The sequence below is a fragment of the Orcinus orca genome, chromosome 20 (assembly GCF_937001465.1).
Source record: "Orcinus orca chromosome 20, mOrcOrc1.1, whole genome shotgun sequence".
Lineage (NCBI taxonomy): Eukaryota > Metazoa > Chordata > Mammalia > Artiodactyla > Delphinidae > Orcinus > Orcinus orca.
The window spans coordinates 44,043,077-44,064,475 of NC_064578.1; the positions used below are offsets into that span (position 1 = coordinate 44,043,077).

A 21,399-nucleotide genomic window follows, 5' to 3' on the forward strand; every position below is an offset into this window, starting at 1 on the left:
TGCGGAGCAGCTAGGCCTGTGAGCCATGGCTGCTGAGCCTGCGCGTCCGGAGCCTGTGCTCCTCAACGGGAGAGGCCACAACAGTGAAAGGCCCGCATACCGCAAAAACAACAACAACAAAAAAACCCAACAGCAGCAAAAATAAAACTCCAAGCTTTATTTCACCTTCATTTTGAGGGATTTTAATTGGAAATAGAATTATAGCCTGACAGCTTTCTTTCAGCATTTTTTCTTCCAGTTTTATTGAGATATAATTTACATACAGCACTGTTTAAGTTTAAGGTGTACAACATAATGATTTGACATACATACATCATGAAATGATTATCACAATAGTTAGTAAAATCCTTCATCTCATGTAGATACAAAAATAAAGAAATAGAAAAAAATTCTTTTTCTTGTGGGAACTCTTAGGATTCACTCTCTTAACAACTTTCATAAATAACGTTCAGCAGTGCTAATTATATTTATCATGTTGTACATTACATCCCTAGTACCTATTTATCTTATAACTGGAAGTTTGTATCTTTTAACCACCTTTATCCAATCCCCCTCCCCACCCCCTGCCTCTGTTAACTGCAAATCTGATCTCTTTCTCTATGAATTTGTTTGTTTTTGAAGTATAACTGACCTAACATCACTGTTAGCTTCTGTTACACAACATAGTGACTTCATATTTTTATACATTTCAAAATGATCACCATGATAAGTCTAGTTATGGTATGTCACCATAGAAGAATATTACAGAGTTATCTACTATATTCCCCACACTGTACATAGCAGTCTTTCTTTCTTCCTCCATCTCTCTCTCTCTCTCTCTCTCTCTCTTTCTCTCATTATTTTAGGTTACTCATCTCTCAAGTTCAAATGCATTTTAACAACTCTGCATATTTTGCACCCTCCCCAACTTTTCCTGTTTTTATCATATTTTACATCTTTTTGTTTTGCATATATATCCCTTAACTACTTAATGCAGATATAGATTATTTTCCTACTTTTGTCTTTTAACCTTCCTACTAGCTTCATGGCTAATTTACTACCTTTACTGTATATTTGCCTTTACAGATGAGATTTTTCCTTCTGTAATTTTCATGTTTCTAGTTGTGGCCTTTTCTTTTTCACTTGGAGAAACATTTCTTGTAAAGCTGGTTTGGTGGTGCCGAACTCTTTTAGCTTTTGTTTGTAAAGCTTTTAATCTCTCCATCAAACTGAATGAAAGCCTTGCCAGGTAGAGTACTCTTGGTTAAGATTTTTCCTTTCATCACTTTAAATATATCATGCCACTCCCTTCTGGACTGCAGAGTTTCTGCTGAAAAGTCAGCTGATAGCCTTATGGGAGTTCCCTTGTATGTAACTTATTGCTTATCACTGTTTATCCAATCTTCTCCTGAATTCTTTGAACATCTTTACAATTGTTACCTTGAACTCTCTATAGGGTAGATTGCCTATCTCCACTTCACTTAGTTCCTCTTCTGGGGTTTTATCTTATTCCTTCATTTGGAAGATGTTTCTCTGTCACCTCATTTTGCCCAGTTGGCTGTTTTTATTTCTGTGTTTCTGATAGATTGGTTACCTTTCCCAACCTTGGAGAAGTGGCCTTTTATAGGAGACGTCCTCTGTGTCCCAGCAGCACTCTCCCCTCTGGGCACTAGAGCTATATAGTCTAGGGGTGCCCCATATTTGGGCTGCGTGGGTCCTTCTGTTGTGGTGGGCTGACTACTGTGGGCAGTCTGGTTGGTGTGGCTGGCTCCTGGTCCAGTTGTCTGCCAGGCCCTGTCTTATGCAGAGGCTGATGGGCACTGGTTGGCAGAGCTGGATCACGAGACTGCTGGCAGTGGGGTCCACTGGTGGGTGGAGCCAGGTTCTGGAGTGGGTGGTTGTGGGGCTGAGGGTCCCATATCTGGTGTCGGCATGCTGGTGGATGGGACCAGTTCCTGACATGGTTTGCTGCAGGGCTGAACGCTGCTACTGGCCTGCTAGTGAGTGGGCATATCAAGGTTATGAAAGGGAGATGTGCTCTGTCCATCTTTGGAAAATATAGTCTGCACTGGGTGTTTACTAAAGAATTTGCATTAAAAGTAAAAATGCTTAGTCATAATGAGGAAGAAAAATCATCAGGTCCTTTTTCTGAAGTTGGAGACTTTCATAAGAAATTTTGGAAAAATTTACAACTATTTAACTTAGTTGGGAACCTCTATTTATTTTCTAAATTTCTAGATGAGTGATTAACAGAAGTTTTCCACCCTATGCTAGCGGATGTGTGTGCAGAAATTGAATTGTTTAAGAGTATGTGGGCACTCTGCTTTAGTCTCACTAAATTTATTTTTGACCCATACAAGCTTCCAGCCTTAGCCTATATACTCACTGTACCATCCCTTTCCTGCAGTGCCTTCTTTTAGCAGTGCTTCTTCCTTTTGAAAAATGTTTCTTATAATTTCAAAAACAGTACTGTGATTTGTCATTTTAGGCGTTGGTGATGTTCAAAGATGTGGCTATAGATGTCTCTCAGGAGGAATGGGAATGCCTGAACCCTGCACAGCGGAATTTGTACAAAGATGTGATGTTGGAGAACTATAGCAACTTGGTTTCACTGGGTAAAGTTATCTGCCTCTAATAATTCAGAATCTGTTTCTTGGAATTTCTGCTTTCTCCACTATGAATTTTAGGGCTACCTTTCAAATAACTAGATGGATTTTCTCTTTGTGTAGAAATGAGCACAGCCCAGTGGAGTTGCACCTTCATTTTCTCTATCCTCACATCTTACTCTGGTCCTTTCTTTTTTTTTTTTTCTTTTTTTTTTTTTTGAGGTACACGGGCCTCTCACTGTTGCGGCCTCTCCCGCCGCGGAGCACAGGCTCCGGACGCGCAGGCCCAGCGGCCATGGCTCACGGGCCCAGCCGCTCCGCGGCATGTGGGATCCCCCCGGACCGGGGCACAAACCCGTGTCCCCCGCATCGGCAGGTGGACTCTCAACCACTGCGCCACCAGGGAGGCCCTGGTCCTTTCTTATAATTGACTTTCTTCCTTGAAAATTAAGGAGCAGAATTGAAATTCTGTACCATTAAAGCATAGCATAGTCAAAGAAACCAGGCTTTGTCTTTTGTTTCACTCGCACTGTGCTAAATGTGCAGATGCACTAGTGTAGATAAAACTAAGCACATGGGTCCTGGGTGCAAAGCTCTTTAGCCTTCCCAATTAGTGTAGTAATGGACTGAGACATTTACAGCTCAAATGAACACTGTTCTATTTACTGCAACAAATGTAAACAATTTGCATTTGGAAGTTACATTCTAAGAACTTTACCTTTAACATGGAAAAGTATCTGAGAATAAGTATTTCAGGAAATTCCTTTTTTTCTCAAAGGAAAATAAGGAGTGAAAGCTTATATAACTTAAATAGCATTTTACCATCTATTTGTTTGTTTTGTTTCTTATGATCCTGAGTTTACCTGTATATGAGAATTTCACTTTTCTTTCTTCTCTAGACCTTATCGAGTACCATCTTATCCTATAGGTTTTTTAAAATAAATTCTGAAACACAGTATTTGAATACATTCATTTCCACCTCATCTCCATTTCTTTTCTTATAACCAGGACTTTCTATTTCTAAGCCAGCTGTGATCTCCTCATTGGAGCAAGGGAAGGAGCCCTGGATGGTTATGAGGGAAGTGATAGGAGAACAGTTCCCAGGTGAGTGAGCTATAATCAGGAAGCAGAAAGTTGTTGTGAGGAGTAGGCCAACTGGTAAGAATGTTGGTTATATTAAGGTTATAAGGTTAATGTAAGGTTGTATTAGACTGAATAATTAGGGAAAATCTGAATTCAAAACTTATTGCAGTGTTACAGTAATCAAACAATGTGGTACTGGCATAAAGACAGACATATAGATGAGTGGAATAGAATAGAGAGTCTAGAAATAAACCCTCAGATATATGACAAAATGATTTTAGATAAGAGTGCCAAGACCATTCTATGGGGGAAAGGACTGTACTCTTAACAAATGGTGTTGGGGAAACTGGATACCCACATGCAAAGGAATAAAATTCCTTATGCCATATACAAAAATTAACTCAAAGTGGATCAAAGAACTAAATCTAAGACCCAAAACTATAAGATGCCTAGAAGAAAATATAGGGGAAAAACTTCATGACATTGGATTTGGCAGTAATTTCTGGGCTATGATACCAAGGCACAGCAAAAATAGACAAATAGGAGTACATCAAACTTAAAAAACTTCTGTTCATCAAAAGATGCAATCAGGGCTTCCCTGGTGGCGCAGTGGTTGAGAGTCCGCCTGCCGATGCAGGGGACACGGGTTCGTGCCCCGGTCCGGGAAGATCCCACATGCCGCGGAGCGGCTGGGCCCGTGAGCCATGGCCGCTGAGCCTGCGCGTCCGGAGCCTGTGCTCCGCAGCCGGAGAGGCCACAACAGTGAGAGGCCCGAGTACCGCAAAAAAAAAAAAAAAAAAAAGATGCAGTCAACAGAGTGTTAATTTTTTTTTTTTTTTTTTTTTTTTTTTTTGCGGTACGCAGGCCTCTAACTACCTCCTGTTGAGGAGCACAGGCTCTGGACGCACAGGCTCAGCGGCCATGGCTCACGGGCCCAGCCGCTCTGCGGCGTGTGGGATCTTCCCGGACCGGGGCACGAACCTGTGTCCCCTGCATTGGCAGGCAGGCTCTCAACCACTGCGCCACCAGGGAAGCCCAGAGTATTAATTTTTTAAAAAAATTCATACAAGTTGCTTTGCTAGGTGATGAGAATACATTTTTTAAATGTTATAAAGACATTTTTAATCTAGTAGTGGATCGAGAACATATGAATATATTTTCTAATAAAATATTTAGGAAAAATTAATTGATTAGAAATTGTGAAAATTAAAGCAAATGACTACATTGAGGAGATGGAGATGGTAGAGGGATGATTAGAAAGGAAGGAGTAGGACCCTAGGAAAGTATAGGGTCCTGAAGGCTAAGAGCAGGTTCATTCCACAAGTTAGAGCAGGGATCCCCAACCCCTGGGCTGCGGGGGTTGAGCTCTGTTGATTGCATCTTTTGATGGACCGGTACTGGTCCACGGCCTGTTAGGAACCAGGCTGCACAGCAGGAGGTGAGCAGCGGGAGAGTGAGCAAAGCTTCATCTGCCGCTCCCCATTGCTTGCATTACTGCCTGAACCATCCCCCACCGCCCCCGGGGAAAAATTGTCTTCCACAAAATCAGTCTCTGGTGCCAAGAAGTTTGGGGACCGCTGAATTAGAGGTCTTTGATGATGTCTGTAACTCATAGTACTCCAGAGCTATGAAAAGAGTATATTTCTGTTGTTTTAAGCTACCTAGTTTGTGGTACACTGTTACATTGACTCTAAGAAACTAATACAGAGGTGAAACATGGAAAAATGATATATACTTTCCTAAATGTTTTGCTTTCATGTAAGATGTTATTCTTTTTACTAATTTTTGATACCTGGCCAGGCCTTTCCTTTTGCATGTATGGTGTGGTGATTTCTTTTTAAAAGTCTTTTACCTTGAAATAGTTATAGATTCACAGGAGGTTGCAAAGAAATGTACAGGGAAGTTCCATGTACCCTTCCTCCAGCCTCTCCCAGTGTTAACATCTTACACAACTATAGTACAATATCATACTGAAAAATTGACATTGGTGTAATCCATAGAAGTTACTCAGATTTCACTACTTATATACACACTTATTTGTATGTGTGTTTCTGTGCGTATGTATAGCTCTGTGTAGTTTTATCACATATAGCCTTGTATCACCATTCCAACAATCGAAATAGATAGTACCATCACCACAAGACTCCCTCCTATTATCTCTTTATAGCTACACCCATCCCTTTCTCCCTTATTCCTAAATCTTGGTAACCATTAATCTATTCTACATCTATATAACTATGTTATTTCATGAAGTTACATAAATGGAATCCTGAAGTGTATCCCTTTGAGATTGGTTTTTTTCTTATATATATATATACATACACATATATATGTATAACATGAATGTAAGGAATATATATATATATACACACATATGTGTGTATATATATATATGTGTGTGTGTGTGTGTGTGTGTGTGTTCCTTACATTCATGTAGAAGTTTGTACTTGAAAATAAGTCTGGGATAAAGCTCAAGTATGCAATTTCTGGGTTGTAAGGTAAGCTCATTTTTAGTTTTGAAAGGAACTGCCAAACACTAGCAGTGTATGAATGATGCATTTCACTGAATCCTAGTTAGCACTTGGTGTTATCAGTTTTCCATTTTAACCATTCTGATAGGTGGGTAATGATATTTCATTATAGTTTTTATTTGAATTTCCTTAATAGAAAATCATGTTTATTTGCCATCTGTGTATCCTCTTCAGTGAATGTCTGTTCATGTCTTTTGCCCATTTTATGATTTGATTGTTTGGGTTTTTTTGCTGTTGAGTTTTCAAAGTTCTTTATGTATTCTTTTGGGTTGGCCAAACAGTTCGGTTTTTTCTGTAAGATGGTTCTAGTGCACTTAGTTGTCTTTAACTTCATTCAAAACAGTTTTATTAGATTGTATTGTGATACCTGTCATATCAGAGTACATTTTTTAAAAAAATCAAAATTGGTGAATTTTTGTGTAGCTATTTTGATACTGAAGATGGAAGAAAAGAAGCAACATTTTCGGCATATTATGCCTTATTATTTCCAGAAAAGTAAAAACACAGCTGAAATGCAAAAATAGGTTTGTGCAGTGTATAGAGAAGGTGCTGTGACTGATCGAACATGACAAAAGTGGTTTGCGAAGTTTCGTGCTGGAGATTTCACACTGGATGATGCTCCACAGTCGGGTAGATCAGTTAAAATTGATAGCAATCAAATCGAGACATTAATTGAGAACAATCAATGTTACACCACATGGGAGATAGCCGACATATTCAAAATATCCAAATCAAGCGTTGAAAATCATTTGCACCAGCTTGGTATGTTAATCATTTTGATATTTGGGTTCCACATAGCGAAAAAAACCTTCTTGACCGTATTTCCGCATGCGATTCTCTACTTAAACGTAATGAAAACTTTGTTTTTAAAACAAATTGTGTCGGGCAATGGAAAATATATACTGCACAATAATGTGGAATGGAAGAGATCATGAGGCAAGCAGAGTGAACCACCAAAGGCCGGTCTTTATCCAAAAAGGTGATGTTGTGTATATGGTGGGATTGGAAGGGAGTCCTCTATTATGAGCTCCTTCCGGAAAACCAAACGATTAATTCCAACAAGTGCTGCTCCCAATTAGACCAACTGAAAGCATCACTCAATGAAAACCGTCTGGAATTAGTCAACAGAAAACGTATAATCTTTCATCAGGATAACGCAAGACTGCATGTTTCTTTTCTTTTTTTTTTTTTTTGCGGTACGCGGGCCTCTCACTGCTGTGGCCTCTCCCGTTGCGGAGCACAGGCTCCAGACGCGCAGGCTCAGCGGCCATGGCTCACGGGCCCAGCCGCTCCGCGGCATGTGGGATCTTCCCGGACCGGGGCATGAACCCGTGTCCCCTGCATCGGCAGGTGGACTCTCAACCACTGCGCCATCAGGGAAGCCCTGCACGTTTCTTTGATGACCAGACAAAAACTGTTACAGCTTGGCTGGGAAGTTCTGATTCATCCACCGTATTCACCAGACATTGCACCTTCGGATTTCCATTGATTTCAGTCTTTACAAAATTCCCTTAATGGAAAAAATTTCAATGCCTGGAAGACTGTAAAAGGTACTTGGAACAGTTCTTTGCTCAAAAAGATAAAAAGTTTTGGGAAGATGGAATTAGGAAGTTGCCTGAAAATGGCAGAAGGTAGTGGAACAAAACGGTGAATACGTTGTTCAATAAAGTTCTTGATGAAAATGAAAACTGTGTCTTTTATTTTTACTTAAAAACCTAAGGAACTTTTTGGCCAACCCAATAGATAGGCCTTTGTTGGATATGTGACTTAAAGAAATAATTTCTCCAAGTCTATAATTTGTGTTTTAATCCTTTTAACATTGTCTTTTGCAGAGAAAAGTTTAATTTTGATGAAGTCTAGCCTTTATTCATCTTTTAAATCTTATGAATTGTTAGGGGGTTTTGTTGTTTTTTTGTTTGGTTTTGTTTTTTGGTGTTAAGTCTAAGAACACCACCTAGTCCTAGGTCCTAAAGGTTTTCTATGTTTTTTTCTAGAACTTTTATAGTTTTACATTTTCCATTTAAATCTGTAATCCGTTTTGAGTACCTTTTTGTAGAAGATGTGAGACTTCAGGTCAAGGTTTAACTTTTTACCTATGGATGTCTAGTTCTCCATCACCATTTTTTTCAACAAGTTATCCGTCCTCCATTGAGTTGCTTTTTCACCGTTATCAGAAATTAGTTGAGCACATTTGTGTGGCTCCATTTCTGAGATCTATGTTCTGTACCATTGATCTTTGTAACTACTCCTCTGCTAGTACCATACTTTTGATTACAGCAGTTATATAGTAAGCCTTAATATTGGAAAGAGTGATTCTTCCCACTATACTATTTTCCAAAAAAAATTTTGGCTATCCTTGGGGCCTTTTTCTTTGCATATAAATTTTAGAATAAGCTTGTATCTATGTACAAAAAAACTTGCTGAGATTTAAATAGGAATTATGTTAAACCTATAGATGAAATTAGAGAATTAACATCTTTACTCTGTTGAGTCTTCCAATCCATGAACACAGCATTTCTCCAAGATTTTTTCCTTTGATTTCTTTTATTAGCATTTTATAATTTTCATCATATATTTTCTGTACATGTTTTGTTAATTTTTTACCTAAGTATTTCTTTATTTTAATCTTGGAGCATTTGTAAGTGGTATTGCATTTTTGTTTTGGTTTCTATTTGGTCATTGTCAGTGTACAGAAATTCGGCCAATTTTGTATGTTAATCTTGTATTCTATGACGTTACTCAATGCACTTATTAGTACTAGTTAGTACTAATACTAACTAGTACTAATTTTTCCTTGTAGATTCATTCTTGTAGACAATCATATAATCTGCAGAGTCTTTTTTTTTTTCCTTTTCCAACCTATGCCCTTTCTTTTTCTTGCCTTTTTGTTAGCTAGAAATATGTTCTGTGTTGGATAAGAGTGGTAATAGTGGACATCCTTGCCTCTTTTCTTAATTTTAGAGGGAAAGCATTCAGGGGTAAGGTCTTTTGCCATTAAGTATGATGTTAGCAGTAGATTTTTTGTATATGATGTTTATGAGGTTGAGGAAGGTCCCCTCTCTTTTTAATGCCCTGAGGTTTTTTTTAATGAATGTTAATATGATCATGTGATTTTTCTTCTTAGTTTTTGGTATGATGGATTACATTGATTTTTGAATGCAGAACCAGCCTTTCACACCTGTAAAAATTCCACTTAGTCATGATATATTATTCCTTTTATTCACTTCTGAATTTGATTGGTAAAATTTAATTCAGGATTTTTTCATCTAAGTTTATGGGAGATACTGGCCTGTAGTTTTCTCTTTGTGTGTGTGTGTGTGTGTGTGTGTGTGTGTGTGTGTGCGTGCGTGCACACATGTGCGTGTGCATGCTGCCTTTGCCTGCTTTTGGTATAAGAATAATAATGGCCTCATAAAGTAAGTTGGGAAGTGTTCCCTTTTCATCCTTTCGTGGAAGAAATTGAGGTGAATGTTTGGTAAAATTTACCAGTGAAACCATCTGGACCTGGATATTTCTTTTTCAGGATCTATTTTAAATTATAAATTCCATTTCTATAATAGTTATAGGACTATTCAGATTACCTACTTCATCTTGGCTGAGTTTTGGTAGTTTGTGATTTTCAAGGAATTGGTATATTTCTTCTAAGTCAAAGTTATGAGTGTAAAGTTATATGTGGTGTTCTTAGTATCATTATGATGGATTATCTATATATAATTATATATATATATATATATATCCATGTATATAAAGGATATACATGTCCTTATAATCCTTCAAAAATTTTTTTTCTTTGAGACTTGTAATTTCACCCATAGATTATTTAGAAGTGTGTTATTTGGAGGTGTTTGGAGATTTTCTTGTTGTCTTTCTTTTATAATTTGATTTTATTATGGTCTCATGTGAAAATTAGAGGGAGCTGTCTACAGGAGTCTTCCCTCACTTCTGACATCAATTGCAATTTCAATGGTTTCTGAGACCACCCTTGTGTTTGATAATTCACTAAAAGGACTCATAGAACTCACTGAAAGCTATCATCCTCACAGTTACAGTTTATTACAGCAAAAGGATACAGATTAAAATTAGCCAAAGGAAGAAGTACATAGGGCAGAGCCTAGGAGAGTGCCAAGTGTGGAGCTACCCATTGTCCTCTCCCAGTGGAGTCATGGACAGTGCTAACTTTTCCCATCAACTATGTGTAACAATATGCATTTGGGCATATTGCCAAATAGAGAAACTCACCTGAGCCTTACTGTCCAGAATTTGTATTGGGGCTCCTTGTTGGCTACCCATGTGGCTGACCTTTAGTTTCCAGCCCCTCAGAAGGTAAAGCTGATACCTTTAGTCTCGATTCTTTTTGGAGGAAAATTTTTGCCATATATCTCAAACCTTCCATTATAACCTTGTATCTCTTTTCCTCTTTATTTTTCTATAGCATTTTTTTCCCATCTGACTTACTAATTCATTTACTAATCATTTATTAGATGTTATCCCAGTAGAATGTAACTCTATAAGAGGATGCATTTGTTTGTAATGATATTTCCCTTTTCATTCCTAAGATTGGTTATTTGTACCTTTTCTCTCTTTTATGAAATAAAAATTTATTTTGGATTAATTTTAAACTTATGGAAGAGGTGCAAAATAACCTAAAAAAACTCCCATATGCTGTTCACCTAGATTCACCAGCTGGTAATATTTTTGTCATATTTTCCTTATTATTTCATTTAAGTCTCTTTACCTTAAATAGTTATCTTCCCTAAGAGCAAGGATATTCTCTTACATTTCATAAATTCAGGAAATTTTACATTTATCTAAATCTATTATCTCATTTATTGTCTGTATTATATTCCACTAATTTTCCAAATATTGTCCTTTTCACTTGACTCAGGATCTCACATTACATTTCTCTTTACTTTAATCTGAAAAGTTCCTCAGCCTTTCTTTGGATTTTATGGCTGGTATTTTTGAAGAATACTGGCCACTTTTATAGAATGTCCTTCAATTAGAGAATATTTGTAGGTTCTTCCAGATTAAACTCAGGCTATACATTTTTGGTAGGATTATTGCATTGGTGACCTATCTTTCTCAGTGTATTATTTACGGAGGCACATAATGTCATTCTGTCCCATTATTAGTGTTGTTACCTTTGATCACTTGGTTTGGGTGGTGTTTGCCAGGTTACTCCATTGTATTTTTTTTCTTTGTAATTAACATTTAATCTGTAAGGTAGTCTATTTTTCTTGGCCAGTCTTGCCAGAAATCCTATTATATATTTGTTTCTGTTTTATTTATTCTGCCTATCTTTGTTTTTTACTTTATTCTACTTTTTGAGGTCTCAGTTTGCTATTCTTCTTCTAACTTCTTGAAATAGATGTTTAGGTGATTGACTTTAAGAATTTCTTTTTTCTATTTGCATTTAAGGCCATAGATTTTCCTCTAAATGTGGCTTTAGTTGCATCCTACACGTTTTGGTAAGAGGGGACCTTATAGAGCATTATATTTTTTTCCTAAATGTGATGGGAAACTATTAGAGGCATTTGAGAGCAAAAGTTATGTGTTGTCACTAAGATATGATGTGTTTAGTGGAACAAGAAAGAGAGCAGGAGACCAATTTGAGAGTTACTGCAGTAGTATAACAATGGTAGCTTAGACTGTAATAGAAGTGGTGCTGATAAATGATTATGTCATTATATATATATTAAAGAACAAGTTGACCATGCTTGCTAATAGACTGTAAGTTGAGTAAGAAGAAAAAAACTAGGCTTTTGGCTTAACCTATTGGTAAAAGATGGTTGCATTTACTAAGATGGGTTAAGCTGGAGTATGAATGAATCTAAAAAAGGGATTTGCAAGTTCTCTTTGGACATGTTATGGTTGAGGTACTTATTATATATTTACATGAAGATTTCAACTAGGCAATTAGGTGATAAATATGGAGCTTAGGGGTAAGATAAAAGCTAGAAGTATAGACATCAAAGGACACAATAAAGTGAAAATGCAACCTATGGAATAGGAAAAAATATTTTGTAAGTCACGTATCTGATAAGGGGTTAATATCCAGAATATATAAAGAACTCCTACCAAAAACAAGAAAAACAAACAACTCAATTTTAAAAATGAGAAAAGGATTTGAATAGATATTTCTTCAAAAAAGATATGTAAATGACCAGCAAACACATGAAACTATGCTCAACATCACTAGCCACTGGGGAAATGCAAATCCAAACCACAGTGAAATATCACCTCACACCCATTAGGATGGTTACAGTCAAAAAACAAGTATAACAAGTATTGGTGAGGCAGTGGAGAAACTGAAACCCTTGTGCTGGTGGGAGTGTAACATAGTTCAGCCACTGTGGGAAAAGAGTATGGTGGTTCCTCAAAAAATTATAACTAGAATTACCAACTTAAACAGATACTTGTACACACATGTTCTTAGCAACATTACATACAGTAGCCAAAAGGTGGAAGCAATCTAGGTTTCATCAACAAACAAATGAAGAAACAAAATGTGGTGTGGTGGTCGTGTGTGTGTGTGTGTGTGTGTGTGTGTGTGTGTGTGTAATCCTGACACAGGCTGCAACATGAATGAACCTTGAGGACATTATGCTAAGTGAAATAAGTCAGTCACATTCAGAAAAACAACAAATACTGTATGACTCCAGTGATATGAGGTATCTAGAGTAGTCAAATCCATAGAAACAGAAAGTAGAATGGTGGTTGCCAGGAACTGGAAGAGGGAAGAATGGGGAGTTATTAATGGGTACAGAGTTTCAGTTCTGCAAGGTGAAAAAGTTCTGGAGATTTGTTGCACAACAGTATGCACATAATTAACACTACTGCACTAAACACTTAAAAGTGGGTAAGATAGTAAATTTTATGTTATGTGTATTTTATCATAATTAAAAAAATTTTTTTAGAGGTATAAATTTAAGACTTAGCATTATATTATTGGTATTTAAGCCAGACTGCTATTAAGGGAAAGAGTGTAGATTGAGGGCTGGCCAGAGCCTGAGTTCTGGGACATTCCAACATTTAGAGGTCAGGAAGTGGAGGAGAATTCATTAAGGGGAACTGAATATAAGTAGAGAGGTAGGAGGATAACCAGGAGAATATGGTATACAGGAAGCAAAGGGATTAATCAGTTGTGTCAGATGCTACTAATGAGTCAAATAGAGTGTTGACTGGCATTTGAGCACTGATTTTGGTAAAGTAATTTTGTTAGTTACTTTAGCTAGAAATGTTTCAACAGAGCTATGGGAGTTGAAATATTTATTGGAGTGGATTACAGAGAAAATGACTAACATACAGAGTCATTTGATATAACACAGAGTCAAGGAAAGGATGGTCTTTTCAGTAAGTGGTGCTGATATCTATTGAAAAATAAGAGTCTTGATTTCTACCTCACTTGATTTCTACCTCATAGTGATTTCTATAATCCACTAGGTGGACTATAGATCTAAATATGAAAGGTAAAATAGTAAAAGCTTCTGGAAGATTATATGAGTATATTTTTATGAACTTGGGATTAGACTATCTTAAAATTAAGAATTTCTTTTTATCAAAACATAGTATTAGGAGAGAGAAAGGGCCAGCCCCAGAGTGGGAAAAGATACTCGCATTATGTAGTTGGTTATATCCAGAATAAATTAAGAATTCCTACAAATCAAAAAGAAAAATACAACCCAGAAACTACCCAGATGTCCCTCAACTGGAGAATGGATAAACAAAATATGGTTATCTGTACAATAAAATATAACTCAGCCATAAAAAGAAATGAAGTACTGATATGTGCTACAGCATCACTGAACCTTGAAAACATAGTGAGAACAGACACAAAAGGTCACATATTGTATGATTTCGTGTTTATGAAATTTCTTGACAATTTCAGAGACATAAAGCAGATTGGTTGTTGCTGGGGTCAGGGCAGAGAGGAGAATAGAACATGATCATGGGTGTGAGGTTTCTTTCTGGCATGATGAAAATATTCTGGAATTAGGGATTGGATGGTTGCACAACAGTGGGAATGTACTATAAGTTACTGAATTGTATGCTTCAAAATGATTAAAATGGTGGATTTTGTATGTATTTTATTGCCCCCAAAATTAATAAAAATGGACAAAACACCTGCATAGGCAATTTATTAAAGAAGATATCCAGTTGGCCAATAAACATATGGCAAAGTATTCAGCCTGCAAAATTACAAATTAAACCACAATCCAATATCACAACACATCTGCCAGGATGCTTAAAAGAAGATTGACAATTACAAGTGTTGCTGAGGATATGAAGAACAGGAACTCTTTTAGAGTGTGATGGAATTGTAAATTAGAAAACTGTTGCATAGTGTCAACTGAAGCTGAACAAATGCATATCATCTGATGCAGTAATTTCACACCTAGAAGAAAGGAGTCCTGTTTCCACCAAAAGAAATGTGCATGGATGTTGATAGCAGTACTAACCATAATAGCCAACAACTGGAAACAACCCAAATGATCATCATTAGGAAAATGGAAAAATAAATTGCGTTAGCATAGAATGCTTTATGTAGCTGTTGGTCTCAAACAGTTCAATGGAAGGCTGTATTAGTTTGGATATAGGTTTGGCTGTATGTGACAGAGACCCCCAAATAATTGTAGTTTAAACTATTTAGAGGGTTAATTTTCTCTTTCATTAAAGTCCAGGCTGGAGTGGCAACTCTGTTCTGCAAAATCATCTGTGACAGACATGACATCAAATGCACATTGCAGCTGGCTTTGCTGAGGAATCAGAAGAATAACAGATATAGGGTGTGGGCAAGCTTACTCTTAAAGTTCTCAGGACTTCCCTGGTGGTGCAGTGGTTAAGAATCCACCTGCCGATGCAGGGTACACGGGTTCGATCCCTGGTCTGGGAAGATCCCACATGCCGCAGAGCAGCTGAGCCCGTGCGCCACAGCTACTGAGCCTGCGCTCTAGAGCCCGCGAGCCACAACTGCTGAGCCCGCATTCCACAACTACTGAAGCCCACACACCTAGAGCCTGTGCTCTGCAACAAGAGAAGCCACCGAAATGAGAAGTCTGTGCACTGCAACAAAGAGTAGGCCCTGCTCACCACAACTAGAAAAAGCCCATGGCAGTAACAAAGACCAAGGCAGTCAAAAATAAATAAATAAAATTTTTTAAAAATTAAAAAACTTCTCAGAAGCTACTACATAATACTTCTGCATTTCTTTTGGCAGAATCCAGTTACATGGCATATTCTGCTGCAAAGGGTCCTGGGAAGTGCAATGTTTATATTGGGCAGCCTGTTCTCAACTAAAAACCAAGGGTTCAATCAGTGTACAAAAGGGGAATAATAGATGTTTGGGGACAACTAGCAGATATCACATAATCCTTTGGCCTGGTGGAGAGTGTTAAAATATACAGACTCTCGTAGACTCTCGTAGACTCTGATTCAGGTGATCTAGAATGTTTTGTAAACATCCATAATTGCAACAAATTCCCAAGGCGATTCTGATGTGGATCAAAATTTCAGAACCACTGACTTGACTTGTTAATTAACTCCCTCACTTTTCTTTCATGAGCTTTCATTTCTTTGCATTCTCCTTACTCTATTTTCATTCAATTGCATGATGGTATTTATTTTCAATTCTCTCTCTTTTCTACCAGAGGTATTTCAATTCTCTTGTAACACAAAACTAGCAATTAAAATGTGTTTCTTATCTTTCAGACTTGGTGTCCAAGTGTGAGGCCAAGAAGTTATCTCCAAAAAGAAACATTTATGAGACAGAATCATCCCAATGGGCTATCATGGGACCATTTAAAAGCCATAGTCCTGAGAAATCCATTTTCAGAGATATTTGGGCATGCAAAAGTCAGTTTGAGAGACAACAGGGAAAACAGAAGGGCTATTTCAGGCAGTTTATTATCAACCATGAACGCATGCCCATTTTTAGCCAACATATTTTGTTCACTCAGGAATTTTATAATAGACAGAAAATCTTTGAATGTAAAGAATGTAGAAAAAACTTCAGTTACAATTTATTCTTTAGTCCTCACAAAACTCATTCTAAAGAAAAACTTTCTGAATGTAAGGTATGTGCAGAAACTGTTGATACATCATACCTTACTAAACAACAGAGAATTCAAAATAGTAACAAGTGCAATGAATGTAAGGAATGTTGGAAGTCCTTTATTCATTGCTCACAACTTAAACAACATTTGAGAATTCATAAAGGTGAAAAACACTATGAATGTAAAGAATGTGGCAAGGCCTTTTATTATGGCTCAGAACTTATTCTACATCAGAGAATTCACACTGGTGAGAAACCCAATGAATGTAAGGAATGTGGGAAGGCCTTTATGCAGCTATCACAATTTACTCAACATCAGAGACTTCATACTGGTGAAAAACCCTATGAATATAAGCAATGTGGGAAGGCTTTTATTTGTGGCTTTCAATTTACTGAACATCTGCACCTCCATACTGGTGAGAAACCCTTTGAAAATAAAGAATGTGGAAAGACTTTCAGGCATCAATCATCCCCTACCATAAGTCAGAGACTTCATAGTCATGAGAAACCCTATGAGTGTAAAGAATGTGGGAAGACCTTTAATTATGGCTCAGAACTTATTCTACATCAGAGAATTCACACTGGTGAGAAACCTTATGAATGTAAGGAATGTGGGAAGGCATTTAGGCAGCGATCACAGCTTACTCAACATCAGAGACTTCATACTGGTGAAAAACCCTATGAATGTAAGCAATGTGGGAAGGCTTTTATTCGTGGCTTTCAACTTACTGAACATCTGCGACTCCATACTGGTGAGAAACCCTATGAATGTAAAGAATGTGGAAAGACTTTCAGACATCGATCACACCTTACAATACACCAGAGAATTCACACTGGTGAGAAACCCTATGAATGTAGAGAATGTGGAAAGGCCTTTAGCTATCACTCAAGCTTCTCTCACCATCAGAAAATTCATTCCGGCAAAAAACCTTATGAATGTAGTGAATGTGGGAAGGCCTTTTGTGATGGCTTACAACTTACTGTACATCGGAGGATTCATACTGGTGAGAAACCCTATGAGTGTAAGGAATGTGGGAAGGCTTTTAGGCAGTGCTCACACCTCAAAAGACATCAGAGAATTCACACTGGTGAGAAACCTCATGAATGTATATGTGGTAAGGCCTTTAGACTTCATTCACACCTTATTCAACATCAGAGAATTCATACTGGTGAGAAGCCGTTTGAATGTAAGGAATGTGGAAAGACCTTTAGCTATCATTCAAGCTTCTCACACCATCAGAGAATTCATTCTGGGAAGAAACCATATGAATGTGGGAAGGCCATTAACCATGGCTTACAATTTAATGTACATCAGACACTTCATACTGTTGAGACTTCAGTAAGTTTTCCTCTCTCCCCATCCTAGTCTAGTATCATGAAATTATTTTGGGGGATATACTTTTTTCTTCTTTAAGGAAAATGTTGGTAAAATACTGGGTTTCATTAGTATTAATTTATTTTAGTAATCTTTGAACTCTTTTTTTTTTCAAGTGGGAAAATGGAAAAGTTATTAAAAGGAAAAAATTGCTCTGGTATCAGTGCTATTTCTGAATTATTGTAATGATCAATACTGGAAATAAATTTTATAAAACTATTTGTTTTCACTGAAACCAGTGAAGTGGGGCAGAAATAAAATGAAAACAATTTCTTCCCCTCCCACAAATCCCTGAAATAACCAATATGTATGTGTGTTGCTTCTTTCTTCGTGCTCGAACATATCTGCACATATGAAGGCTTTATTGCATGTCTGTGAAAGGATTTACCCCCTATAGTGACATATTTCGTGGTATTTTGCCCTTTACATTTAAATAATCATGGACATTTTCCCAGGCCAATACTGTAAATCTGACTCATTCTTTCTAAAGTTTCAGAATATTTCTACTATGGGATGTATGCCAGTATTTTGAGCCATTCCCTACTGTAGACATTCAAATTGTTTCTACTTCTTTTTCACCAGAAATGATCGTGCAATAAACATTCTTAGATTGTCATTCTTATGTTTCTATTGGTAGATTCCCAACCATGAAAGTGTGTGTCTGTTCTGTTGTTACATTAATTTTGTAGTTTAAAAAAATGGGAAATAAAAGCAGATACTATAAAAGTTCAAAAATTACCCAAAATAACGTGAAAATAAAATCTTCCCTAATATCTAGTCCTATAACCATCTGCTTTCCCTACACAGGGGTAACTATAGCTGTCACTTCTTTTGTATTCTTCCAGGAATTAAATTTTAAAAATTCTTCGGACAAAAGTGGATTAATCATAATCCATGATTCATGATGTTCTAATCAGTCCACATTTTAGCCTACTTTTATTTAATTTTAATGTATTAGAGGGATTTATAAATACTGTACCAACTATTTACTGCCTTTCTGCTCCAAATTCTTCATTGCCTGCTCTGCAATATTGGAACTCTTCTCTCTTGTTTATAACATTATTTGACTCCTATCTTTTTATTTTTTTTTTTGCGGTATGCGGGCCTCTCATTGTTGTGGCCTCTCCCGTTGCGGAGCACAGGCTCAGTGGCCAAGGCTCACAGGCCCAGCCGCTCCGCAGCATGTGGGATCTTCCCGGACCTGGGCACGAACCCGTGTCCCCTGCATCAGCAGGCGGACACTCAACCACTGCGCCACCAGGGAAGCCCTATCTTTCTTTTTTTACTTGATTAGACTAGCTAAAAGTTTTTCAACTTCATCTTTTCAAAGGAAAAGTTTTATTGATCTTTTCTATTGTCTTTCTAGTCTTTGTGTCATTTATATCTGCTCTAATGTTATCTTTTTTCCACCTGCAGATTTTGGCCTTCATTCTTCTTTTTTCTAGTTTCTTAAGGCATTAAGTTAGGTAGTTTACTTAAGATCTTTCTTTTTTTAAAAAAAATATAGGCTTTTATCTCTATAAACTTCCCTCTTGAAACTGCATTTGCTTTAGCCCATCTGCTTTTGTATGTTTTGCTTCTATTTTCATTTTTCTCAAGATACTTTTTGATTTCCCTTTTGATTTCTGATCCATTGCTTGTTAAAGAGTGTGTTTAATTTTCATGTATTTGTGAATTTTCCAATTTTCCTCCTGTTAATGATTTTTATTTTCATAATATTGTGGTCAAAAGGATACTTGATATGATTTCAGTCTTCTTAAATGTGTTAAGACTTGTGCCATAACATATGATCTATCCTGGAGAATGTTCCGTGTGTGCTTGACAAAAAATATGTATTCTGCTGCTGTTGGATGGAATGTTCTATGTATGTCCATTATATTCATTTGTTCTGTAGTGTTTTCTGTCTGGATGAACTATCCATTGTTGATAATGGGGTATTGAAGTTCCCTACTAATACTGTATTACTGTTTATTTCTCCGTTCAGTTCTGTTAATATTTGCCTTATATATTTAAGTGCCCAGATGTTTGGTGCATATATATTTACAATTATTATATCTTCTTTATGAATTGGCCACATCATAATAGTGACCTTTTTTATTCTCTGTGACAGATTCCATCTGAAAGTCTATTTTGTCTGATATAAGTATAGCCATCCCAGCTCTCTTTTGGTTACCATTTGCATAGGATATCTCTTTCCATCCTTTCACTTTCAGCCTTTGGATATCCTTAAAGTGAGTCTCTTGTTGGTAGCAAAAAGTTGGATCTCTTTTTCAATCCCTTCAACTACACTACTGATTGATTCAGCTACTCTACTATCTTTGGATTAAATAATTTATTTCATTTACATTTAAAGTAATTATTGATAGGTAAGGTCTTTTTATTGACATTTTGTTCATTGTTTTCATTTTTTGTGTGTCCCTTTTTTCCTTTCTTTGCTATCTTCCTTTATAAGTTGATGCTTTTTTTTTTTTTAAACATCTTTATTGGGGTATAATTGCTTTACAATGGTGTGCCAGCCTCTGCTTTACAACAAAGTGAATCAGTCACACACAAACACATGTTCCCATATGTCCTCCCTCCTGCGTCTCCCTCCCTCCCACCCTCCCCATCCCACCCCTCCAGGCTGTCACAAAGCACCAAGCCAATATCCCATGTGCCATGCGGCTGCTTCCCACTAGCTATCTACCTTACTACGTTTGTTAGTGTGTACATGTCCAGGGATTAGATGACCGTCTCTCGCCCTGTCACAGCTCACCCTTCCCCCTCCCCATAACCTCAAGTCCGCTCTCTAGGAGGTCTGCACCTCTATTCCTGCCTTACCCCTAGGTTCCTCATGACATCCTTTTTTTCTTAATTCCATATATATGTGTTAGCATACGGTATTTGTCTTTTCTTTCTGACTTACTTCACTCTGTATGACAGACTCTAGGTCTATCCACCTCATTACAAATAGCTCAATTTCGTTTCTTTTTATGGCTGAGTAATATTCCATTGTATATATGTGCCACATCTTCTTTATCCATTCATCCGATGATGGGCACTTAGGTTGTTTCCATCTCCGGGCTATTGTAAATAGAGCTGCAGTGAACATTTTGGTACATGACTCTTTTTGAATTTTGGTTTTCTCAGGGTATATGCCCAGTAGTGGGATTGCTGGGTCATATGGTAGTTCTATTTTTAGTTTTCTAAGGAACCTCCATACTGTTCTCCATAGTGGCTGAACCAATTCACATTCCCACCAGCAGTGCAAGAGTGTTCCCTTTTCTCCACACCCTCTCCAGCATTTATTGTTTCTAGATTTTTTGATGATGGCCATTCTGACTGGTGTGAGATGATATCTCATTGTAGTTTTGATTTGCATTTCTCTAATGATTAATGATGTTGAGCATTCTTTCATGTGTTTGTTGTCAGTCTGTATATCTTCTTTGGAGAAATGTCTATTTAGGTCTTCTGCCCATTTTTGGATTGGGTTGTTTGTTTTTTTGTTATTGAGCTGCATGAGCTGCTTGTAAATTTTGGAGATTAATCCTTTGTCGGTTGCTTCATTTGCAAATATTTTCTCCCATTCTGAGGGTTGTCTTTTGGTCTTGTTTATGGTTTCCTTTGCTGTGCAAAAGCTTGTAAGTTTCATTAGGTCCCATTTGTTTATTTTTGTTTTTATTTCCATTACTCTAGGAGGTGGGTCAGAAAGGATCTTGCTGTGATTTATGTCATAGAGTGTTCTGCCTATGTTTTCCTCTAAGAGTTTGATAGTTTCTGGCCTTACATTTAGGT

At 37.2% G+C, this 21,399-nt stretch overlaps 1 protein-coding gene across 5 annotated transcripts in view; it reads left to right on the forward strand.

Annotated features, from left to right (window-relative positions):
* Positions 1 to 21,399, forward strand: part of LOC101270594 (zinc finger protein 461) — a 93,560-nt gene that overhangs the window by 21,002 nt on the left and 51,159 nt on the right. For 4 of the 5 annotated variants that reach the window (XM_049702936.1, XM_049702938.1, XM_033413815.2 and 1 more), the window contains 3 exons: positions 2,468 to 2,594; positions 3,594 to 3,689; positions 15,908 to 17,929. In XM_049702936.1, coding sequence (XP_049558893.1) covers positions 2,468 to 2,594; positions 3,594 to 3,689; positions 15,908 to 17,616 — 1,932 coding nt within the window. In that variant the 3' untranslated portion in view covers positions 17,617 to 17,929. Of the gene's footprint in view, positions 1 to 2,467; positions 2,595 to 3,593; positions 3,690 to 15,907; positions 17,930 to 21,399 lie in introns of those variants that run through there. The other variant, XM_049702939.1, reaches the window with a different exon arrangement.